Source organism: Sorghum bicolor, chromosome 6 (assembly GCF_000003195.3).
Source record: "Sorghum bicolor cultivar BTx623 chromosome 6, Sorghum_bicolor_NCBIv3, whole genome shotgun sequence".
Classification (NCBI taxonomy): domain Eukaryota; kingdom Viridiplantae; phylum Streptophyta; class Magnoliopsida; order Poales; family Poaceae; genus Sorghum; species Sorghum bicolor.
Genome location: NC_012875.2, coordinates 47,355,491 through 47,375,035, shown reverse-complemented (window position 1 = coordinate 47,375,035; position 19,545 = coordinate 47,355,491). Strand labels below are relative to the sequence as shown.

General features: G+C 43.9%; 1 protein-coding gene across 3 annotated transcripts; it reads right to left on the bottom strand.

The window, feature by feature from the left end:
- Positions 7,732 to 18,596, bottom strand: LOC8073415 (tyrosine--tRNA ligase 1, cytoplasmic). Of its 3 annotated transcripts, XM_021463559.1 has the most exons (11): positions 18,174 to 18,596; positions 17,832 to 17,936; positions 17,604 to 17,763; positions 15,944 to 16,227; positions 15,698 to 15,788; positions 14,063 to 14,168; positions 12,472 to 12,554; positions 11,688 to 11,833; positions 11,363 to 11,461; positions 9,682 to 9,741; positions 7,732 to 8,057 (listed from the first exon to the last, which is right to left on the bottom strand). In XM_021463559.1, the coding sequence occupies exons 1-9, from the start codon at positions 18,572 to 18,574 to the stop codon at positions 11,401 to 11,403; spliced, it is 1,437 nt and encodes a 478-aa protein (XP_021319234.1). In that variant the 5' UTR covers positions 18,575 to 18,596; the 3' UTR covers positions 7,732 to 8,057; positions 9,682 to 9,741; positions 11,363 to 11,400. The 3 variants fall into 3 exon arrangements, with proteins under 3 accessions (XP_021319234.1, XP_021319235.1, XP_021319236.1); XM_021463560.1 differs by lacking the exons at positions 7,732 to 8,057; positions 9,682 to 9,741 and having other exon boundaries at positions 11,445 to 11,533; XM_021463561.1 differs by lacking the exons at positions 7,732 to 8,057; positions 9,682 to 9,741; positions 11,363 to 11,461 and having other exon boundaries at positions 11,693 to 11,833; positions 12,472 to 12,559.

Here is a 19,545-nt window from a genome sequence, read left to right as displayed (position 1 = left end):
GCATGAGTCAATGGCATGCAACCATTTATCATCCCTAGATGCCCCTACTCTCCCTCTTCATGCAAAAATAACAACCACAAATAATTGTCATCTCTAAATTGCTAACCTATTTCTCTTTATTCACCCCTCTTAATCTCTCTCTTCTATTTTTGCTTAGTTACTCCCGGGTCCATCTCAGCTGCACCAGGAAGATGATTTGGATCTAAAAGATTGTGCAGCTTATTGTTTTCCTCATGCAAAAGGTTATGTAGTCTTCGAGGTCTTCAACATAGAACTCTAACTCAAGTACAAGCCCTTGCGACATTTTCCCTTTGCTAGGCTTCGTCCTCTCCTCCACCATGCGACCCAGCATATACTCATAATTTTGATGAGCTTCAATACGACTTTATAGTTGCACATGTGACTTTCCAATCTGAATAGCATTCATGGCCCTGTCCCGAGTAGCTTGTGCTAATTTAGCTGAGAGCCTTTTAATCTCAGACTAAGGAACAAGCCTACACTAGCATCATCATCCCTAGGAGCAAGCTGATGACAAGGAACTCCTTTGGGTCCCGTGGACTTGTGAGGCGTCAACTTGGTACGGGTCATCTCATGGAGGGTAAGATTAAGATTAGCAAAGACAACTTAGAAAGATCTGAAGGTTAGCAAGAATAGGATTGAAATTATTTAACCCAAACCATGCTAAGAGGGAAAACAATTAACAAGTTAATTAAACATGATGCATGAAATGAACTTAGATTCTAAGCATACAGATCTTTGAGATAAACACATGTGGTGTGAACTTGTGAGCATTACTTTTGATTGACCAAGATGATTCACCTTTCTTGGTGTCTTGAGATACAAAACCCAACAACACCTCCTCCTGCAACATGGCGAGGGAGTAGGCAGCATCCAAACTCGAAGGTCGATGCAAAATAACAACAAAACGAATATCATCTCTAAGACCACCAATAAAATGACTAGTGATAAGGTGTTGGCTAAAACATGGATCATGTGCTAAAATCTGGTGAATCAATTCATCAAACTTCTTTATATACGCTGTGACAGTAGAAGTTTGTTTCAGGTCTAGAAATTGACGGTCAAGGTAGGTTTGCTGCTCTCGCTCAAAGCAACTACACACAATAGCACAGAGTTTAGGCCAAGTACAATGTTTAAGGATGGTTTCTACTGACTGGGACCAAAAGGCTCTAACCCAGTAAAATTCATCATGGCCATTTTTACTCAAACTTCACTAGGCACAACATAAACATCAAAATATGATTCACAGTTCTTCTTCCATATAGCTTGGGATTCATGCCATCAAACTTGGAAATTCTATGGGTGGGATAGCTTGATTGAACTGAATGCGAGTAAGAGAATCAAGTAGTGGTAAGTAATTAAGGCTGCCGCGCACCTGTGACGAGGGCCAGTACGAGGGTGGTGACCACCGCATCACCCAAACCCCGGTGATTCATTGCATTGTCGTGGCCTAATGGCCCTGAAGTCGCCTCCGCGGAGGATGTAGCCATATGAGCGGCCACCGACATCGTAAGATCGATCTGCTCGAACTCGAAGGTGTGCTCGCCCGATGCCGTGGGCGGCAGACACGATGCCAACTCATACACTTTGGTTTGCAGATTGTGGACAGAGTTGTGCAGCGCATGGACCTTGGTGTCGATTGACAGACACTGGGCGCCCAGACCGTGCAGCGTGGAGAGGTTGTCGTCATGAGTACGCTTGATGAAGGAGTTCTTGTTAGCTAATTTGTTGCAAACACATTATATTTAATCTTTGTTTCAGTTAGGAAAGCTAGAGTCGATTAAGGTAGGGGGATGATGTGATTGGAGGCATGCTCGATTACGATCAAACCCGTATGAGTCCTGGTCAGCCACGTCGTGGCGTGCACGGCGCATGTGGCGCACACCGCAAGGAAACGGTGTAGCGCACCGGTGCGACACGGCGTGGGGAGTTTGTAATAACTCGAGTCTATAAATATAAACATAGAGGGGACGTAATAAGCTGCAATTTGGGCAGCCTCATAACCTATCTGTCTCGTGTTTATTTTCCATCGACACGGTACCCGCCGCGGTCACCGCGACGCCGACGTTCAAGACAATCTTCAACGTTCCAGGGATAATCAAGCCGTTCAGGCGCTAACAAGTGGTATCGGAGCCGTAGGAGGATTGTTTGCCGGCGGTGAGAAGGTGTGGTGGAAGTCTGGTGGTTCAGATCATTGAATCAGAGAAGAAGGAGACGTGAACGCCGAAGAAAATCGCCATGGGTGAGACGAGCGACAAGGACGTGATGGAGCGGGCGTTTAATCAGGCCGCGGGGAACTTGACGTGGCCGATGTTAACCCGTCCCAGTTACCAAGGTTGGTCGTCGCACATCCAGTGTAATCTCGAAGGCATGTTCCTCTGGGATGCAATCGAGCCGGGTGAAAAGGTTGAAAGACGCCGAGATCGCCTGGCGTTGGGAGCGATGGTTCGCGGCGTCCCGCTAGAGATGCACTCCATGCTCTTGAACAAGAAGTCTGCGAAGGAAGCTTGGCAGGGAATCAAGACGATGCGTCTTGGAGTAGATCGGGTCAAAGAAGTGAACGCCCAAAAACTTCTGGCTGCATTTGAGTCCATCACGTTCAAGTCAGGGGAAGCAATCGACGATTTCGCAATCCGGATTACCAAGCTTGTGACTGATCTTCGCGGCCTCGGTGAAGAAAGCGTGACTGATGCACGGGTGGTGAAGAAATTCCTTTGTGTGGTACCCCCACGGTATAGTCAAGTGGCAGTCGCCATTGAGATGTTCAAGGATCTCAAGACTCTGACTATTGAGGAACTAATCGGTCATCTACGGGCGGCCGAGGAAAGGTTTGAAACTCCAGTAGAGCAGGTCACGGATAAGGCCGGGAAACTCTTACTTACAGAAGAAGATTGGGCCAAGAAGAACAAAAGTCGCATGGTGTCTGAATCATCTTCATCCGGAGGAAAAAGTGGGGGCACTGGACATTTTGTGAAGAAGGAGAAGTCCTGGAGGTGTAAAAACAACGGCGGAGGAGATGGACGTGAACCCGAGCTAACATCAATGGGCACGCCTCGCCGGAAGGGTAAATGTCGCAAATGCGGTGTCTACGGGCATTGGGGAAAGGAGTGCAAGAAAGCACCTCAGAAGGAGCGGCAGGAGGCCGTGCACCATGCCAATGCCGATGGAGAAAACGGAGCTCTGCTGGTGGCACAAGTGTGTAACGTGGTTCGGTCTACTGGAACTATGGTGCAGCAGGTGTTCCTGAATCAGGAGCAGGTTTTCCCATCATCCTACGATGCAGGAGCGTGGGTACTCGACACCGGGGCAACAAATCATATGACCGGGTGCCGTGAATCTCTAGCATCACTTGATGAAACCGTGAAAGGTTCTGTACGGTTTGGTGATGGATCCAAGGTGCACATTTGCGGGATGGGTGCAGTCACGATTGCAGGAAAGAACCAGGATCATCGGGTGCTCACCGAGGTATATTATATTCCATCCCTGCGTTGCAATATTGTGTCCCTTGGGCAGCTAGAGGAAGCTGGTTGCAGAATAGAGATAGACAATGGGGTCTTAGTGAGGATGAGGTTCGTGCTACACCTCTTAACCACCGAACCACCAAGTGTTGGTCGACACAACGGGGACGTAGCGTGCCGGCAAGCACGTGAACCTCGGGAGAAAATTATGTGTCTCTATTGTGATTGTTCTTTGGATTTCTCCCGGTGATTGGACTTCATATTATTGTGATTGGTTCATCCCCTACATGGTGGTATAAATATCTCTTCCTCTCCATTTACTTACCGCAAAGTAGTGTAACTAGTTTAGTTGCTAGTCTTGCCTTGTGTAGCCTAGTTCACTAGTGTAGCTTGTAGTGACATAGCTCTTGTGTGCCTAGTGATCATATCAACTACAACTGTTGGATAGGTGGCTTGCAAACACCCCTTTAGAGCTAGAGTAAAAAGCTTCATTTTGTTATTTACTAACCTCTTGCTCTAGTGAGTTTGTAGAATTTTTAAATAGGCTATTCACCCCCCCTCTAGCCATATTAGGACCTTTCACATGGCAGCAAAGAGAAAGATGTTTTCATCAAAAACTACATCGCGAGAGATGTACACTCTTCCTTCCTTGGGATCTAAACACTTAAAGCCTTTGTGCATGTTACTGTAACCAAGGAACACGCATTGCTTGGATCAGAACTCAAGCTTTCATGTGTTATATGGGCGCAAGTTTGGCCATACTGCACACCCAAACACACGAAGAAAATTGTAGTCATGTTCTACTTGATGAAGGCGACCAAGGGGGGTTCATGATTGATGGTTTTCGATGGTAATCGATTAATCAGGAACACAACAGTGAGGAAAGCCTCATCCCAGAATTTAAGAGGCATGCCTGCATGAGCAAGCAGTGAAATTCCCATTTCTACTATATGCCTATGCTTTCTTTCAGCAGATCCATTTTGCTGGTGAGAGTGTGGGCAAGAAACTTGATGGGTGATGCCCTCATGTTTGAAGGAGTTCAACGCTTGATACTCCCCCCAATCTGTTTGCATGATTTTGATCTCTTTACTAAACTAGCGTTCTACCAAATTCTGAAAGTCACAGAAGCATTTAAAGACTTCAGATTTTTGGCGAAGCAAAAAAATCCACGTAAACTTAGAGTAATCATCAATAAAGCTTATTTAATAATTAAATCGACCAACTGATGTTGGAGCCGGACCCCAGACATCAGAAAATACAAGATTCAAAGGTTCATTGGACACACTAGTAGAAATGGGATAGGGCAGCTGATGACTCTTGCCCACGCATCACACACGTGCTTGTTATTCAAATCCTTAACACACGAGAATTTGAACCTACTAAGAATTTCATGAACTACTGATGAGGAGGCATGTCCTAGGCGGCTATGCCACAAAGACGTTGATGGCTTGACAGCACCGAAAGCCTGTTTATTCCACATCGAGCTAGCTGATGAGGGACGAGTGGGTAGAGACCTCCATTACATCTGCCTCTGAGAAGTGTTCTCTTCGTTGTCGCCCCCTTTATGAAAAAATTGTCAGGATGAAATTCAACAAATGCATTATTGTCACGAGTAAGCTGATGAACAGATACTAGGTTTTTACTGGCAGATGGAACATGCAAGATGTTGTTTAGATGTAAATCACGAGTAGGGGATTGCACTATACTATGACCAACATGCGAGATCTTCATACCTGAACCATTGGCGACGTGCACTTGATCTCCTCCACGATACTTGTCCCTCACGGTTAGCTTCTCCAGCTCACTTGTAATATGATCAGTCGCACCTGAGTCCATATACCAATTGGTATCGACCCCATACGAGCTAGTAGCACTAGAGGCAGACTTTTGGGATTGACCAGTATAGGAAGAGTTAAACCTCTTGAAGCAGTCGCCTGCAGCGTGTCCTTCCTTGGTGCAGATCTGGCCTAGAACGAGACATGGTTCTGCTGGCGCCCTCCTCCCTTCTAGTTTCGATCGCCGCCACCATGACTGAAACCGTCGCGGCCACGGTTGCTATTGTTGTCGTTGTTCCCACGATTTCCATGGGACACCGAGTTAGCAGAGGAGTTGGAACCACCGCTACGCATCTCAAGTCGCTGCTCATGAGCAATTAACTGGGTGTATAACTCACCAAGCGTGATTGGTTCTACTCGTGTAGCCACGGCAGACACCACGGACTCATAGTCCTCATCAAGTCCCATCAGCATGTAGGACACGATCTCATTGTCCTCTAGACGTTGTCCTGCCGATGCCATCTCGTCGGCCAGGGTCTTGATCTTTGTGTAGTAGCCGGCGATGGTCAACGCGCCCTTGGACGCAGTTGCCAAAGCCATGCGCGTACTGATCACGCGCGCGCGTAACTGGGAAGCGAAAAATTTCTCGATCCCAGCCCACGCCTCTATTGCGGTCGTCGCGGATGAGACTTGCTGAAGCACTTCACGCGAGAGAGACACGAGTAGATAGCTTAGGACCTGTTGGTCCTTTGCCACCCACGTCGTGTACTCCTTGTTCAGGATCGGTGCCGCCTCCTTGTCCTCGCCTTCCTTCTTGGGCAGATACATCGGTGGTGCCTCCGCCTTGGTGTCGAGGAAGTGGAACACCTCGGCTCCCTTGATGGACGAAAGAACTTGGGCTCGCCACAAGGGGTAGTTGTCGCGCGTCAACTTCTCACTAGTCGGCAGGAAGCCAAGAGCGGTGATGGCGGCATGCTGCACGGAGGAAGAGGCAAACATGGCGGCACAACTCGTTGGAGATGAAGGCTTTAGATACCATGTAAAAATGAGTTAACCATATGTCTTTTCCTTGGCTCTGGGTGCATGTTAATATAGATGCCGGGGAACAGCCCCCTCGGCGGTGGCTTACATCTTAGGGTTACAACCACATATTACATTAGCTAACATTTAGGATCTAACCAACAGACTTTAAGTACATTGTACCGGTCTAACTTATCTGTTGAACAGATAACCACATCGTTCAACATCTAGTAGTGAAACCTATGAAGATGTAGAAACGTTTTCTTTATAACGTGTCAACAAACGTGTCTAGTGCTAGAACCACTTAAGGTATAGATATGCTTTCAAAAATGTATCAAAGAAAACGTTTCTAGAGGAGGTTTTTGTTGTAGTGTACCCCATGCTTCTTTTTGTGTGCTCTGCGTATTAACCATCTTCATGCTCATGCTTCTATTTTTTGGTGTGTGCTCTATTGCTTCTATTTTTTGGTGTGTTCTTTGACTCGGCTAGCTAGTTCTTTTCACGCATGCTAGCTTAGATAGTTTAGACTCATAATAAAAAGTCATGGCATATTGATATGCCCTTCCAACATGTGTGTTGTGCAACCTAGAAACTGAAACCATCAATAACAACGCTCCATCATCAGGCAAGTGTTGTTCATAGTTCACCTCTCCATCTACTACTTTGCATTAGTCAGTTCTCACTAGCATGGCAGCACCTTAGGGGGTGATTGGTTGCTGGAATTAGGCCATCCTGAGGCCCATCCGACACCACTTGGTGTTTGAATGCCTGCCTCACATCATTTACCCACTCTAACTCATTCCTCTCCACCCATCCATCCTGCATACCTCCGTCTTCCCAATTTCTGCTTCCCTCGGATGGCGCGGTGTTAGGCAGGAAGGGTTTTGGGGGAGCATGGGAGATGGTGTCGTCCTAGTGATAAAAGGCATGCACGGGTGTGTGGCTAGGGTTACCACCCCTATTCTCTTGTTTCTCCTTCATCCTTAGCTCTAGTGCGCCCTCTCCTCTTTGTCCCCATTGACCTCGGTTCACTGACCGAGTTGACCTCCACTGGCTCGGTGGTCTAACGGTATATCTCACCAAAAGGAAAAGATGAGAAAATGGTTGAAATCCCCTAAATTGAAACAATTCACAGCCTTAGTATCAAATTTTGGAAGGCAGATAAATTAGATGTCAAATCTTGTGAGGCACACATACTCGATGTCAAATATTGAAATTTTTCAACACACACCCAAGTGCATAATGTCATCCTGCCTTTGAGCCTGTACAGGGCCTCCATCCCGGATCACCCACCAAAGTGCAGACAATCACGCCCTTACTGCATGGTGGGCAACCAGTGGCTGCGAGCCTGTGATGCAAACAGCACGTGGCTGTCGCCGAGCAAGCGACGAGCGGGGATTTAGAACTCCCTCAACATTACATTCCCTGCCTTGAACCCTGCAAGTAAATTCTGAACAGACTACGCAACTGCTGCGTTGCCAAAGCAATCTTGTCGCTAGTTTTGGCCTAATCCGTAAGGAAGGAACAACTATACTCCCTCCGTCCTCAAATATTGATGTTAGGACAAGTTAACTAGAACTAATTAGCTTGTGTAAACATCATATACCTAAACTCAAGGATGGAGATAGTATAGTTTTTGAAGGTTTCAAACTTAATACCACAGTTTTTTAAAAAAAAAAAATACATCCCAAATCCTTAATTGCATGCGTTTGGTGACCACTGCTCCCAAGTGTAGTGTTCTACAATTCCTAGCCATCGGAGATCCTCACTTTGCAATGTAGTATTCCTGCCAAAAAAAAAAAGAGAGATACATGATTGATTGAACCAGGGTTCTAAATTTCAGTGAAGTCGCAGACATTTCATGAATTTTGGTGGTGGCTGAAAGAAAAATCCAAATTTAATATTAGACTCATGCATATGCTATATTGTAAACATATTACTCTATAATCTCATATTTCCTATTGTTTGGTTGCATATTTTTCAACTCAATAGATGTACAGCCATAAATCATGCCAATCCTTTGTTAAGGTCCAAAAACTTTAGAAAACATGTATTTTGGTGACAAATCTAAATAAATTTCAACCAAATTTTGAAAATTTCAGTAGTTTTGATGGTGAAAAAAAAAATCTAAAACCGAAATCAAATCCCTGGATAGAACTAATATACTGTAGCAGTTTGCTTCTGTAAAGACCACTGTTTTCATATAAAGCACCAGAAGAAAATGCTGCAATTTCAAACAGATCATCAACACTTGCAGATTAGTGACTTCAGTGAAAATAACTCATAGGCATGGCAGAGATCAAACTTTTGGATCTCATGTGATATTTCCTGTGATTGCTTGCAGATTTTCGTAGTCTACTTCAGATGGGGAACACCAGTAAGTTTATAGAAAGGATTACTGCACATCAGTTGAGGGTTCTCTCTCAGAATCTGTGTTGTATTTATTACTGAACCTTTTATCCGATTAAGAATGAAGAAAAGGAATAAAATTGAAAGATCATATGGACAGGTCAACCTGTCATGTGGCTCTTCCTATGGACTTCACATGGTTAAGAAATGTAGAGAGAACAAGGGGTTGGAATTGTATAAATTGTTGATGTTTGCTCTTTTCTAAAGGCCAAGAGTGGTAATTGTTGTGAAGTATTAGTGGATTGCCCACCTCTTCCCAATCGCTTAAGCTTTTGGGTTCACTTGGTTGGTGCATGAAACCTAACAGTAATGTCCGCTTTCCAACTGCAGATCAATTTGGGAGGACCAAACTGAAGGTAATTTAATTTGAAGTGGAGGTTCGTTGTTACTGAAGAAAAAATAGCTTCAAAATAAGTTCTAGCATATTTTGTCCATGGTGCCGCTAATTTTCTCTTTTCATTTATGCAACTATTCTCACTCAGTATCCAGAGATATTTTTTTTTATAGTAAAGAGCTCAAAACTAATGTTACTCACCGTTATTCTTTGCTTTTAAATTGAGTTCTCATTTACACCTCAAGTAATACTTTATACTTTATTTCCTGTCAAAAAAAAATACTTTATACTTTACCAAGGATTGCATCTTTTTAAAACCATGTCCAAATTTGTTATGGAAAGCATGTTGTCAAAGGTTCAATTATACAAATGTGATTTGCATGACATCATGTCAAATTTCCTCTTTCCATCTCGCAGTCACAGCAATGCACAGGGTTTTTTTTTACTAATATATGAAATTTTCATTAACAACAGTCACAACTTAACCTATATCCTAGAGAACCCAGCCAACTCTTATATCAAACCCTAAATCATCCACAAAATCCTCTGTATGCAGTAAACTAAGAGTTCAAATAAGATGTTTCTTAACAACATAATTATATGAAACAGTGTTTCTTAACATCATCTGTACGAAATGAAAAACCAATAAAGCTGATAAAAAATATACCTTAATGTCTTCCACTGTGCTTTTTGCTTCAGCATTTCTTATGAAGTGATCATGGACCGGCTTGAAACAAAAAACGTAAGGTAAGATAAACTCAGAATAAAATATCATTTTGAGTAAGAACAAAGGGCTGGAAGAAATTAAGCCAACTCAAATTAACCATTCCATCCGTTTCATCGTATCTAAGGAAAAGGTAATGAGAAATGCATGTGCAATCTCCTATTCAATGCATGCTATAGTAATTTAAATTCTTTTACATGTGAAGAAACAAACCTACACCTCTTTTTCAAATGCCCCTTCAGTCAGGACTGCTGGAGTTCCATTCCTATTTCCTGGAATCTCAACCTACCTCCCCTAGATATGGTTTTAGAGGCCAGGACTAACTTTGGCAGCCCAATCTTCAGAGAGCTCTTCACCACAGCATGCTGGATCATCTGGACTACCAGAAACAGGGTGATTTTTGACCAGGGCCAGGTCAACATCAACATTTGGAGAAGAGATTTCAAGGAGGAACTTGGTTTAGTTTGTACTAAAGCCAATCCCAGCAGACATAACTCACTCAGTTCTTGGAGAGATAGTTACAATGTATAGTGTTGGAATATAAGTGAATTGCCCACCTCTCCCCATCAACTTAAGCTTTTAGGTTGAATTGGTCGGTGCATGCAACTCAATATGGTATCATATCCAGAGGTCTCGAGTTTGAATCCTGGTTAGCGCAAATAAAATAATTGCTGCTCGCTCCTATTCCACGTCTGAGGCCTGAGGGAGCCTCCACGTGAGGGAGAGTGTTGGAATATAAGTGAATTGTCCACCTCTCCCCATCAGCTTAAGCTTTTGTGTTGAATTGGTCGGTGCATGCAACTCAATATATAGGACTCTTTTTTCTTTCTGGGCCTAGCTGCCTTGTATTTTCTCCATGTAAATACCATTCTTTCATTTAATGGAAAAAAAACAAAAAAAAGGTAGGGGATTCCCCTACTGTTTCGGTCAAAAAAATTTAAATTGTTTTACATCATTAAAATAGGATACATTATGGAAATATCTCAATAAGTACACTCTTGTTTTACTCAATGGACTAATAATTTAAAATGGCACCTCCTGAGAGGAAGGATAAATATTGTGAAACAGGACATGCTATCACACAAAGGTGCAATGTCTACAATATATTATTTCTTTCTTGCATATATATAGCCATGATCAACCTGTGGTACAAGGTAGGTGGTACAATACAAGAAAGCTAGCCTATACATGGATAGATATTCTATACAATTGATCTTAATGGATCCTATCCCAATAATAACAATTGATCCTAATAGATCCTTTCCTAATAGTTACTGTCAAGAAAGGAACTACACAGTGGCAAAATTGGAAGTGAGACATGTTCTGGAGAAGTGAAAACAAATACTACTTTTTTTTCCAGTTTTGTTTGGTAGTAGTTACATTATACTACATGCTGAGTGCTACATTGCTAATGCATGCATTTTCTTGCTCCTTTATGTATGCAATTTCTGGCATAATTTCAATCCATGACTTAACCTAGTGTTTGGACTCAGTGAAGGTGTTCATCTTGAGTCTAGGATATGTAATAAGCCCCGTATTGTGCATCTTCCGGTGTAGGTCTCAAAATGGTAAGTCATAAGCAAATGCAAGAAAGATGACTGCCAGGCAAGAGAGAATAATTTACCTGCAATATTATTTTTAAAGAATTTGCAAGGGCCAGCTTCAAGTTTGAAGAGCCCCACTTACATAATCAGCTGTAAGCTCCTCCATGCTCAGGAACGTCCTGTATAATGATTGTAGTTGTAGTCATACTTGTATCAGATTTGACCGTAGTATATACTAGCACATGAATGTTCTGCAAAATGCAAATCAATTTATTTATCTGTAGCCTGTTAATGTGTTGCTACTCTTTTAGTAGACTGGATGAAATAATTGTACATTCTACTGGTCAATTACATGACTAGCATTTGTCAGGAAACATGCAGAAGTGCCTTGACAGAGAATCTTACTTGTCACCACCATCCTCTTTCTTCCGAACCACCTCAAACTTTCCATGCCACGGTAAGACAATATATTTTATGTACTCCAAACACGGATTGCCTTCCACCAATTTTGGAGGGCAGAAAGCATGTATTATTTTTCTACTGATATCAACCTATACATTAAATGTCAGTATTGAACAATCTCACTTGTAAAACTATCAAACACAAAGTTAATGATTCCCTAAGACACAAAGATCAGGTAGTGAACACGAAGCAGCTAATTCCCATATCTCTATGGTTACACTAGTTGACAAAAATCAAAATGTTACAAAACATATACAAGATAATTAATTTCACATATAGGTTCAAGTAACAAAAGGACCAACAAACTGGTTAATGACACTAGTCCTTTCTTAAAGTGCTAAGAGAAAAGTCACTTCTTCTGATTAAAGAATGAGTGGTAAGAGAAAAGTCGCTTCTTCTGAACAAAGAATGAGGAGTCCATAATAGAACTAATAACAGAGATCACATGTGTGTGCATGACTGTCCAACTGAAACGTTGTACTCTCACATAGCCCATAGGTAGTTAAAGTAAACTGTTGTTAGTTGTTACTCGCCTTCCTGGCCCAAGATGGTTTTCCTTGCATAGTTATATATTATGCTCTATGTACAGTGAGCAAGAGTTACAAAAACAACTAGCTCATGTATCAAAATATTTGAAATAAAATTATGTTTGTTACACAAAACATGCAATCAATAGAATATAGATAACAAGGTTAGAGGTTGAGCGTACTAAAATTACAGCACAAACCTCAATATCTTCCATGTAGATAGCCAGAAATGGATTCCTCCTATGTTCTTCTTCAGGGTACAGTAACAAATTCGGAAGTATATCTGTACTTAAATTTAAGGATCTGTGCCTGGGTATGCTTTGGTGCATGTATGTCAGTGTGTATGTGTCTTGACATAAGTTAAATTACCATTATACAAGGACTAAATACCAGAGTACTCATCCACAATACAACAGCTATGCATGTGTGTTACCTGGGTCCATCAACTCTGAAAGTGCAGTTTTGGGTCCTTAAATTTAAGAGGTTTACCGGAGGTCCATATCCTTTATTTGGTATTTAGATCCAACATGCCATGTAGCCTCAGCAGCCAGCATGGCATGTAAATTGCAATTAGCCCCTTCCTCTCACCCAATCTCCCTATCTCCATAGACCATGCCACTATTGTTGCCTCCATGCTTGCGCTCGCCGGTGTCGCTCCCTGCGCCTTTGGCCTGTGCTCCCTAGACCTGCTCTCTCATGCAGCCAACCTAGCAGCGCCACTGCAGTGTAGGGCAACTACCATCCCCAACTCGACTAGCCAACGGTAGCACCCGCATTGCCGGTCAAGAGGCCAAGCACAACACGTACCGGCTGTGGGCCATGTTCCTCACATGGAGGCCCCCCCCCCCCCCCTCGGCCTTGCCTCCCAGCCTCCTACCACCATCAAGGTCTTCAATAAGACCTCCACTAGCAAGCCTGACACTGCCCACCACACGCGGTGGGAGATCCACGTGCTCTCCCACCCTGTGCACCTGCATCTCCCCTCCCTCCTCGGTTTAACCGAGACGGACAACCACCTCGCCTGGACCATTCATTACTGCACTGGTGACAACCACCACAGAAGCAACGGTGCCCCAACGACCTTGGCCCCTGCTGCCACACCCACCACTCCGGCCCCAGCTGCTATGCCGCTCGATACACTACTTGCTCCGGCTACCGTGGCGCCGGCCACCCTAGCACCTGATGCGACCCTAACTACTGCCAAAGTTCGCCCCCAAGGCTACCGCCCCACCCTCGGTGACTCACACACCAAGCCCCCGTCCCCATCACCAGCACTAGCTCCCGTGCCCACTGCCCAGACCACACGTACTTGTAGCCCACGGTCGTGATGGAGGAGCATGGCCACACCATTATGCTGGCTGTGGCGACTGCAACAACTGCCAAGGTGGTGATGCGCCTCACGCGCCCGAGCGATGGCCCCCTGCTTTTGTGCCCCATGAGCACTTCACTGGTGTCGTCATCCTTCGTGCGCTCAAGGCAAAAAGGGAGGCACACATACGGTTGGAAGAAAAGAAAGGACTGAATAGGAGAGAAGAAACAAAGGGAAAGGTCTAATTGCAATTTACACACCATGCTGACTGCTGAGTGTACACACCACATCAGACCTAAAAACCAAACAAAGGGGTATGGACCTTTGGTGAACCACTTAAAAAAAGTTTAGGGACTCAACTGCACTTACAAAGTTGATGGACCTAGTTGACACACAGGCAAAAGTTAATGGACCTGTGGTGCTGTTACATTTAGCTCATAAAACAAACTGGAACAGCAACTAGATAGAACATCCAAAGATACTGTGTGACAGAGCAATTGGCTCATTTCCCCTTCTTACACGCTTGCAATATTCTCTAGCTAACAAGTTGGCCTCATGCTGAGCCCTGCCCAACAGCCATATGTCAACCTGCAATAAAGCAAGGTTCCAGTGCATGTATTAAATCCAACAGGAACTCACTGCTGAAGTGCATCGACTATAATCCTGATATCAGCATATAACAGTAAACAGATGTTTCAAAGACTAGCTTTACTTTTTCCTCGTGATTTTACCTGTGTAATGAAGTGGAGCAGGTATGTCGAGGATATTTTGATCTGGTGATGTTATGAACGAGGTGGATATTTTGAGATAGATAACTAGGCCTTATGCTTTGCCAAGAGCTTTGGGATAACTAGGCCTTATGCTTTGCCAAGAGCTTGAGAGATTGAGGGAGACTAGAATTGTTTCTTTATAATTCATTGCTTGCTTTCCATTGTGCCCCATGGGCTGAATATAAAAGGTACATAGGACTAACGCCTCTTGTGCCTAGACAATATGGTACTATTCCTATAGACAAATAACTAAGAGAGACACTAATTAACACTAATGGGCTTAAGGCCCAACTAGGACACTTGCGCCCTACGGCGTCCCTCTTTATGCCCATGACATCTCCCCCGCCCTTGGAGACCCAGCTCGTCCTCGAGCTGGAGAGCTGAAGCGAAATAGGGTTAAGCCTTTTACATCTCGGCTTCCCCTTTTTATTGAAGACTAAAATACAAGGATATCCACCTGGATCCCATGGAATGAGCGCCTCTGCTGGCTTCATGTAGGCTGAAGGGTGGAGTGTGAAGCAGCTGGCTCTTATGCTGAAAGTGTCTAGCACCACGGCAGGCACAAGGATGAATGAGATAGCCTTTGATGCCTGTTGCTGGATGCTGATGCGAGGTCGCTGCACTGGAAACGCCCATACATCAAAGGCTATCTCATTCCACTAATTTCACTAACTGTGCTAAAAATACAATCAATCGTTGCTATCTCTCCTTCCAAAGCATCCCATTCCAGTCAAAGACCAGGATTGAAAAATCAATCTCATCCTGAAACATCATTCCCAAGACCATTTCTACACACTATATAAATCTTACACTACATAATTTATTATTATTCTGAGAAATTGAATTATCCAGTACTTATGTTGGAGACAGAAGCATTTCCCCCCTCTGGTTTGATGCATAGTTGCATACAACAAAGTTTGGTGTGTTGATATAAAACCATCATGATCTTTAAGAACATGATGATAAAAGCATCCAAATCTCAAAAACTCAGGATAATTCCAAACTGCAATTTAGAGAAATAAAAGGCTAAAGTAACTATATTGCATTGTTGTTTACTTCCTTAATTTTTAAAAATTCCAGTCTTCAAAGTAAGACAAAGTTGATCGACACATGTCATGGTGACTCATTTGCAAACAGAGATAGTTCCTAAGGTTCAGGGGCAACGATGCGTTGGATTAGGAAGTTGCACATGCACCATGGTAAATCAAGATTTCGCTAGTACATTTACTCATATCTGGTCACATGTTACTTTGAAATTGCATCTGTTTCTCAAGTGCACCACTGTCCTTGTGGCACTAGCTGTGCCCCTGCTAAGGTTGAATGTTTTCAAAGAGGAAAGAAAATAACCTTCTGAAACAATATAGTAGCACACTGCAAGGAAGGGTAAAATATATCAGCAGCAGTGAATTCTTCAAAAGGATCTCTATTCCGATAACACCTGCAGGTAAACAGAAATGAAATGACTTGCATGTTCAAATGATCCTCCATTTGATGCTCAGATTTAAAGGTTGCCAAGTGAAAATACACATGAACATTTAAATAACCCAAACAAGAATATACCTTTTTATTCAAATAATCCAAACAAGAATATACCTTTTTATTCTATGCACAGTGGTTTTTCTTGAAACATCCATGGCGAGTGGCCAATATTTATTGGCATGCCGATTTATTTCATCTGACAACCACACTAGCTCTACCCTATCAAGAGCCATGCCAACTGCTTTCCAAATCTCAATATTGTACAAGCCAATATTCCGCATTTTATTTAGATTGCCACCAATGTTATCGTCCATCCGGGCCAACCAGTCTGTCATTAGGATTTTGACTTTACAACCAGAATTAACCATCTTATTAACACAGAGAGTCTTTATGATGCCCTGCAGCATGAAAAAATATCAGTGCAAAACTAAGATTGAACGTCACATTACAAACTCGAACATCTGTTACTTTAATGGGCATCATGGCATCATCCCAAAATAAAATAAAAACAGTTAAATGAGTGAATCAAGACAGAAAATGAATTAACTAAGTACCACACAAATAAAAGTTAGCATTTGCCACAGCCCATTAACCAACAATAACATTACCACAAGAACCTGCCACCATGAAAGCATATCAGCGGGGATAGTTATATGGAACTAAAGTATGTTCATAGTTCACTAAATTTCACTTCCATACAATATATATTTATGGTCCAAGGAAAATCCCTACTAACTTTATTGGGGTTCCTCATGTTTGCATGAAATTGATGATGATAATAATAGTGTATGCCAACAGATAGCAAAGGATCTAGTGCTGATGGCTTCAACAGTGCACTCACAAAAAAGAGACTGGGCAACCATTCAGAAGAACTTTGATATTCTGAGCAGGAGACTCTATTGATCATCGAATGTAAAAAGGTTTCACTAGAAGGTGGATTTGTTAGATCAGTCAAGTCCTGCATAAAGGTATCTCTTCAAAAACATTCGGAACAGTGTTGAAGGAAAGATATTTAATTCGTTAGTGTAGCATGACTATGTGAAGCCAGTCCATAAGGATTGCCCAGTACCATTGCATAGTTATACAGGTGCTGAATTAACAAAGAAATAATGGCAGAACTTTTGAAAGTAATTAGACAGAGAAAAAGAGGTGTGAGCAAGTTATCTTCTAATTTCTTAAGGACCCCTGCATATATGCCGTTAGAAAAAGTACAAATTCAATCCTAGCTGCAAGAGAGTAGCAAGTAACAGGCCCATTGATCAACCAAGATATTAGGGCAGGAACCATCTTTGCCCTACGGTCTTATCAGGCCGCTCCACCCTGTCTTTCTGAACTTTTCACTAATAATAGGAAGATTCAAGAATGTTCTAGAATCATTCTGATAATTATAAGACACCCCTATATTTTTTCAATGAAACATACTACTTCAGCTTTACTCTCTGAACCCAGGTGGTGTACAAAAGCAGTGTTTTACAGTTCTTTTGAATTGTTCTCAAACCCAAATGATTGTATATTTAGTTTCTTTTTCTCTCCAAGTCTCCATTGGGGCTAGAGGGGTGTTGGGCATTGAGATTGCTCTCTGGGAGATAAGACCAGTCCAAGACATATTCATGCATCATAGATCTAAAGTCCATTACAGACTAAAGAGTATATCTACATCAAACTACCCCAGTTCTTCCTTAGTAGGAGCACTATGTGGATAATTCCTTCATAGAATGCATCAATTTCAGTAGCATTTAAAAATGCTACCACACACAAAAAAAAGTTCATATACCTCAGATATGTGCATCCAGGGGGAGGGATCACACCAAACATAGCAAATGGGGGCAGATTTCCTTTTTAGCAGTAACTCAAGCTCGCGGTCATTGACGCGATCCTCCCCAATGCTCTTCAGTGTTGCAAACCTCTGGTCAAAACTCCCCTCAACAGTATCCCTGAATGTAAGCACGCTAACATTACAAAGCTCAGGCCAATACTGAAGTTTAGAAGCGAGCAAGATTACCTAATAGAGTCGACAGCAGCAACAGCTGAATTCTGCATATTGACATTATTGCGCTGTTTGCTCCAGTTCTCTTTGGAGATACAGTCCAGCCTTGGTAGAGCTCCTCTGCAGCAAAAAATAATCAGGCTGCGGTTCAAAAGATGTTTCTTTTTCCCAGTTTTCATCATAAATAATACTCGTGAGATTTAAAATTCTTCTCAAACACGAGCTCATCCACTCCAACCGCAAAATCGGCCTTAGATAGATGTCCCAACCGCAAAATCGACCCTAGATAGATGTCCCAACCGCAAAATCGACCCAAGATAGATGTCCCAATTAAATAGGCAGAACAACAGATCTTACACGCTATTATTTTGCAGCAGCTGCTGTTCTTCGGGGAGTATTTCCCGCTGTGTCGGCGTACTGTGGAGATGACGAAGCTGCGGTGGCATGTAGGAGCAGCGGCGCGGCGAGGTCAAGACCTGGACCGACAAATTGGGTGTTCGCTTCCATGCTTTGCCCACAAAGCCAGACGCACGCGCTAGCATTGCCTCCACACGCACAAAATCCAGGGGCGACCGGTTAATCGTCGCAAACCTCCTAGCTGCCTCCGTCGACGTCGATCGACCGCCGTCGCCACGGTCAGGGGTTTGGGTCAGGGCCTGGGCGGCCAAAGTCTTACCCTTTTTCTCCACTCCAGAGTCCAGACTCCACTTTGCCACCCCGTTCTCTACCGCGCGCCGACAGGTGGGGCCATCGTGCATTGGGCCGTTCTGCGCCGATCCTCCCCGGTCCCCGCCCCAGCATTCCAGGCTTCCAGCAATGCCCGCCCGTCCGCTCCACCTCGCCGCCGCCCTCTCGCTGCCCGCCGGCCACAGGTGGATCAGGGGGAGGGATCTCGCTCACGTCCCGATCAGGCCAATTTCTGGCCGGGTGCTGTCACCGGCGGTTTGGGAGAATCCCGCACGGGCGCCCCGCGGAACCGCAGGCGACGGCACCTGCTCCAGTCCGCTCTCCTGCTCCGCCCCCGGCCTGCTGAGCCTCTCATCATCGTGCCTCGTCTCTAGCCGCCTCCAGTTGCGCCATCACTTCAGGTACGGCCACGACGCTCACGCACGGAGGAGAGGAGAGGAGAGGAGCAGAGCAGAGGTGCTGGCCGTGGCTTCGATTGCTCAGAGAGAGACGGGTTGGGAGGAGCCGTTGTTATATTTGCGGCTCGGATACGAGGATCAGCGGAGGAGATGGCGTGCTTTGGTTGAAGCTGAAAGAGTCGACGGAGGTGTGAGGTCATGGCGGTGGTGATGAAGGCTTGGAGCTTGAATTTTTTAGATGAATCTAGTGTGCTGCTGCTATTTGAGAGAAAGAAGGCTAGCTGGGTGGCTGATCTGCTCCTGGTGTTTACCGGCAGGAAGAACGAAGAGCTACAGGTTGCTGCTAAGGTCTTGGTGGAGAGAAGAACAGAGAGGAGGAGGTGTGCTGGCGATTTGAGCTGCTGCTTGCTCATTTGGAGGAAGAAAAAGAAAGAAGCTAGCTATTACCTATTGGGGATTACTTGCTTGGTGGAGAGAAATCAGTGTGGGTAATCTCTGTTTTTTTTTAACGCTTGGTGTTGGACGAAAAAGGGATCCTGTCTTTGAAGGGACATTTACATTTTTACCATTATAACGGATGTCACTTACTCGAATCTCATTCTTAATTTGGCTCTTACAAAAATACTAGGCGCGTGCAAGTTTGA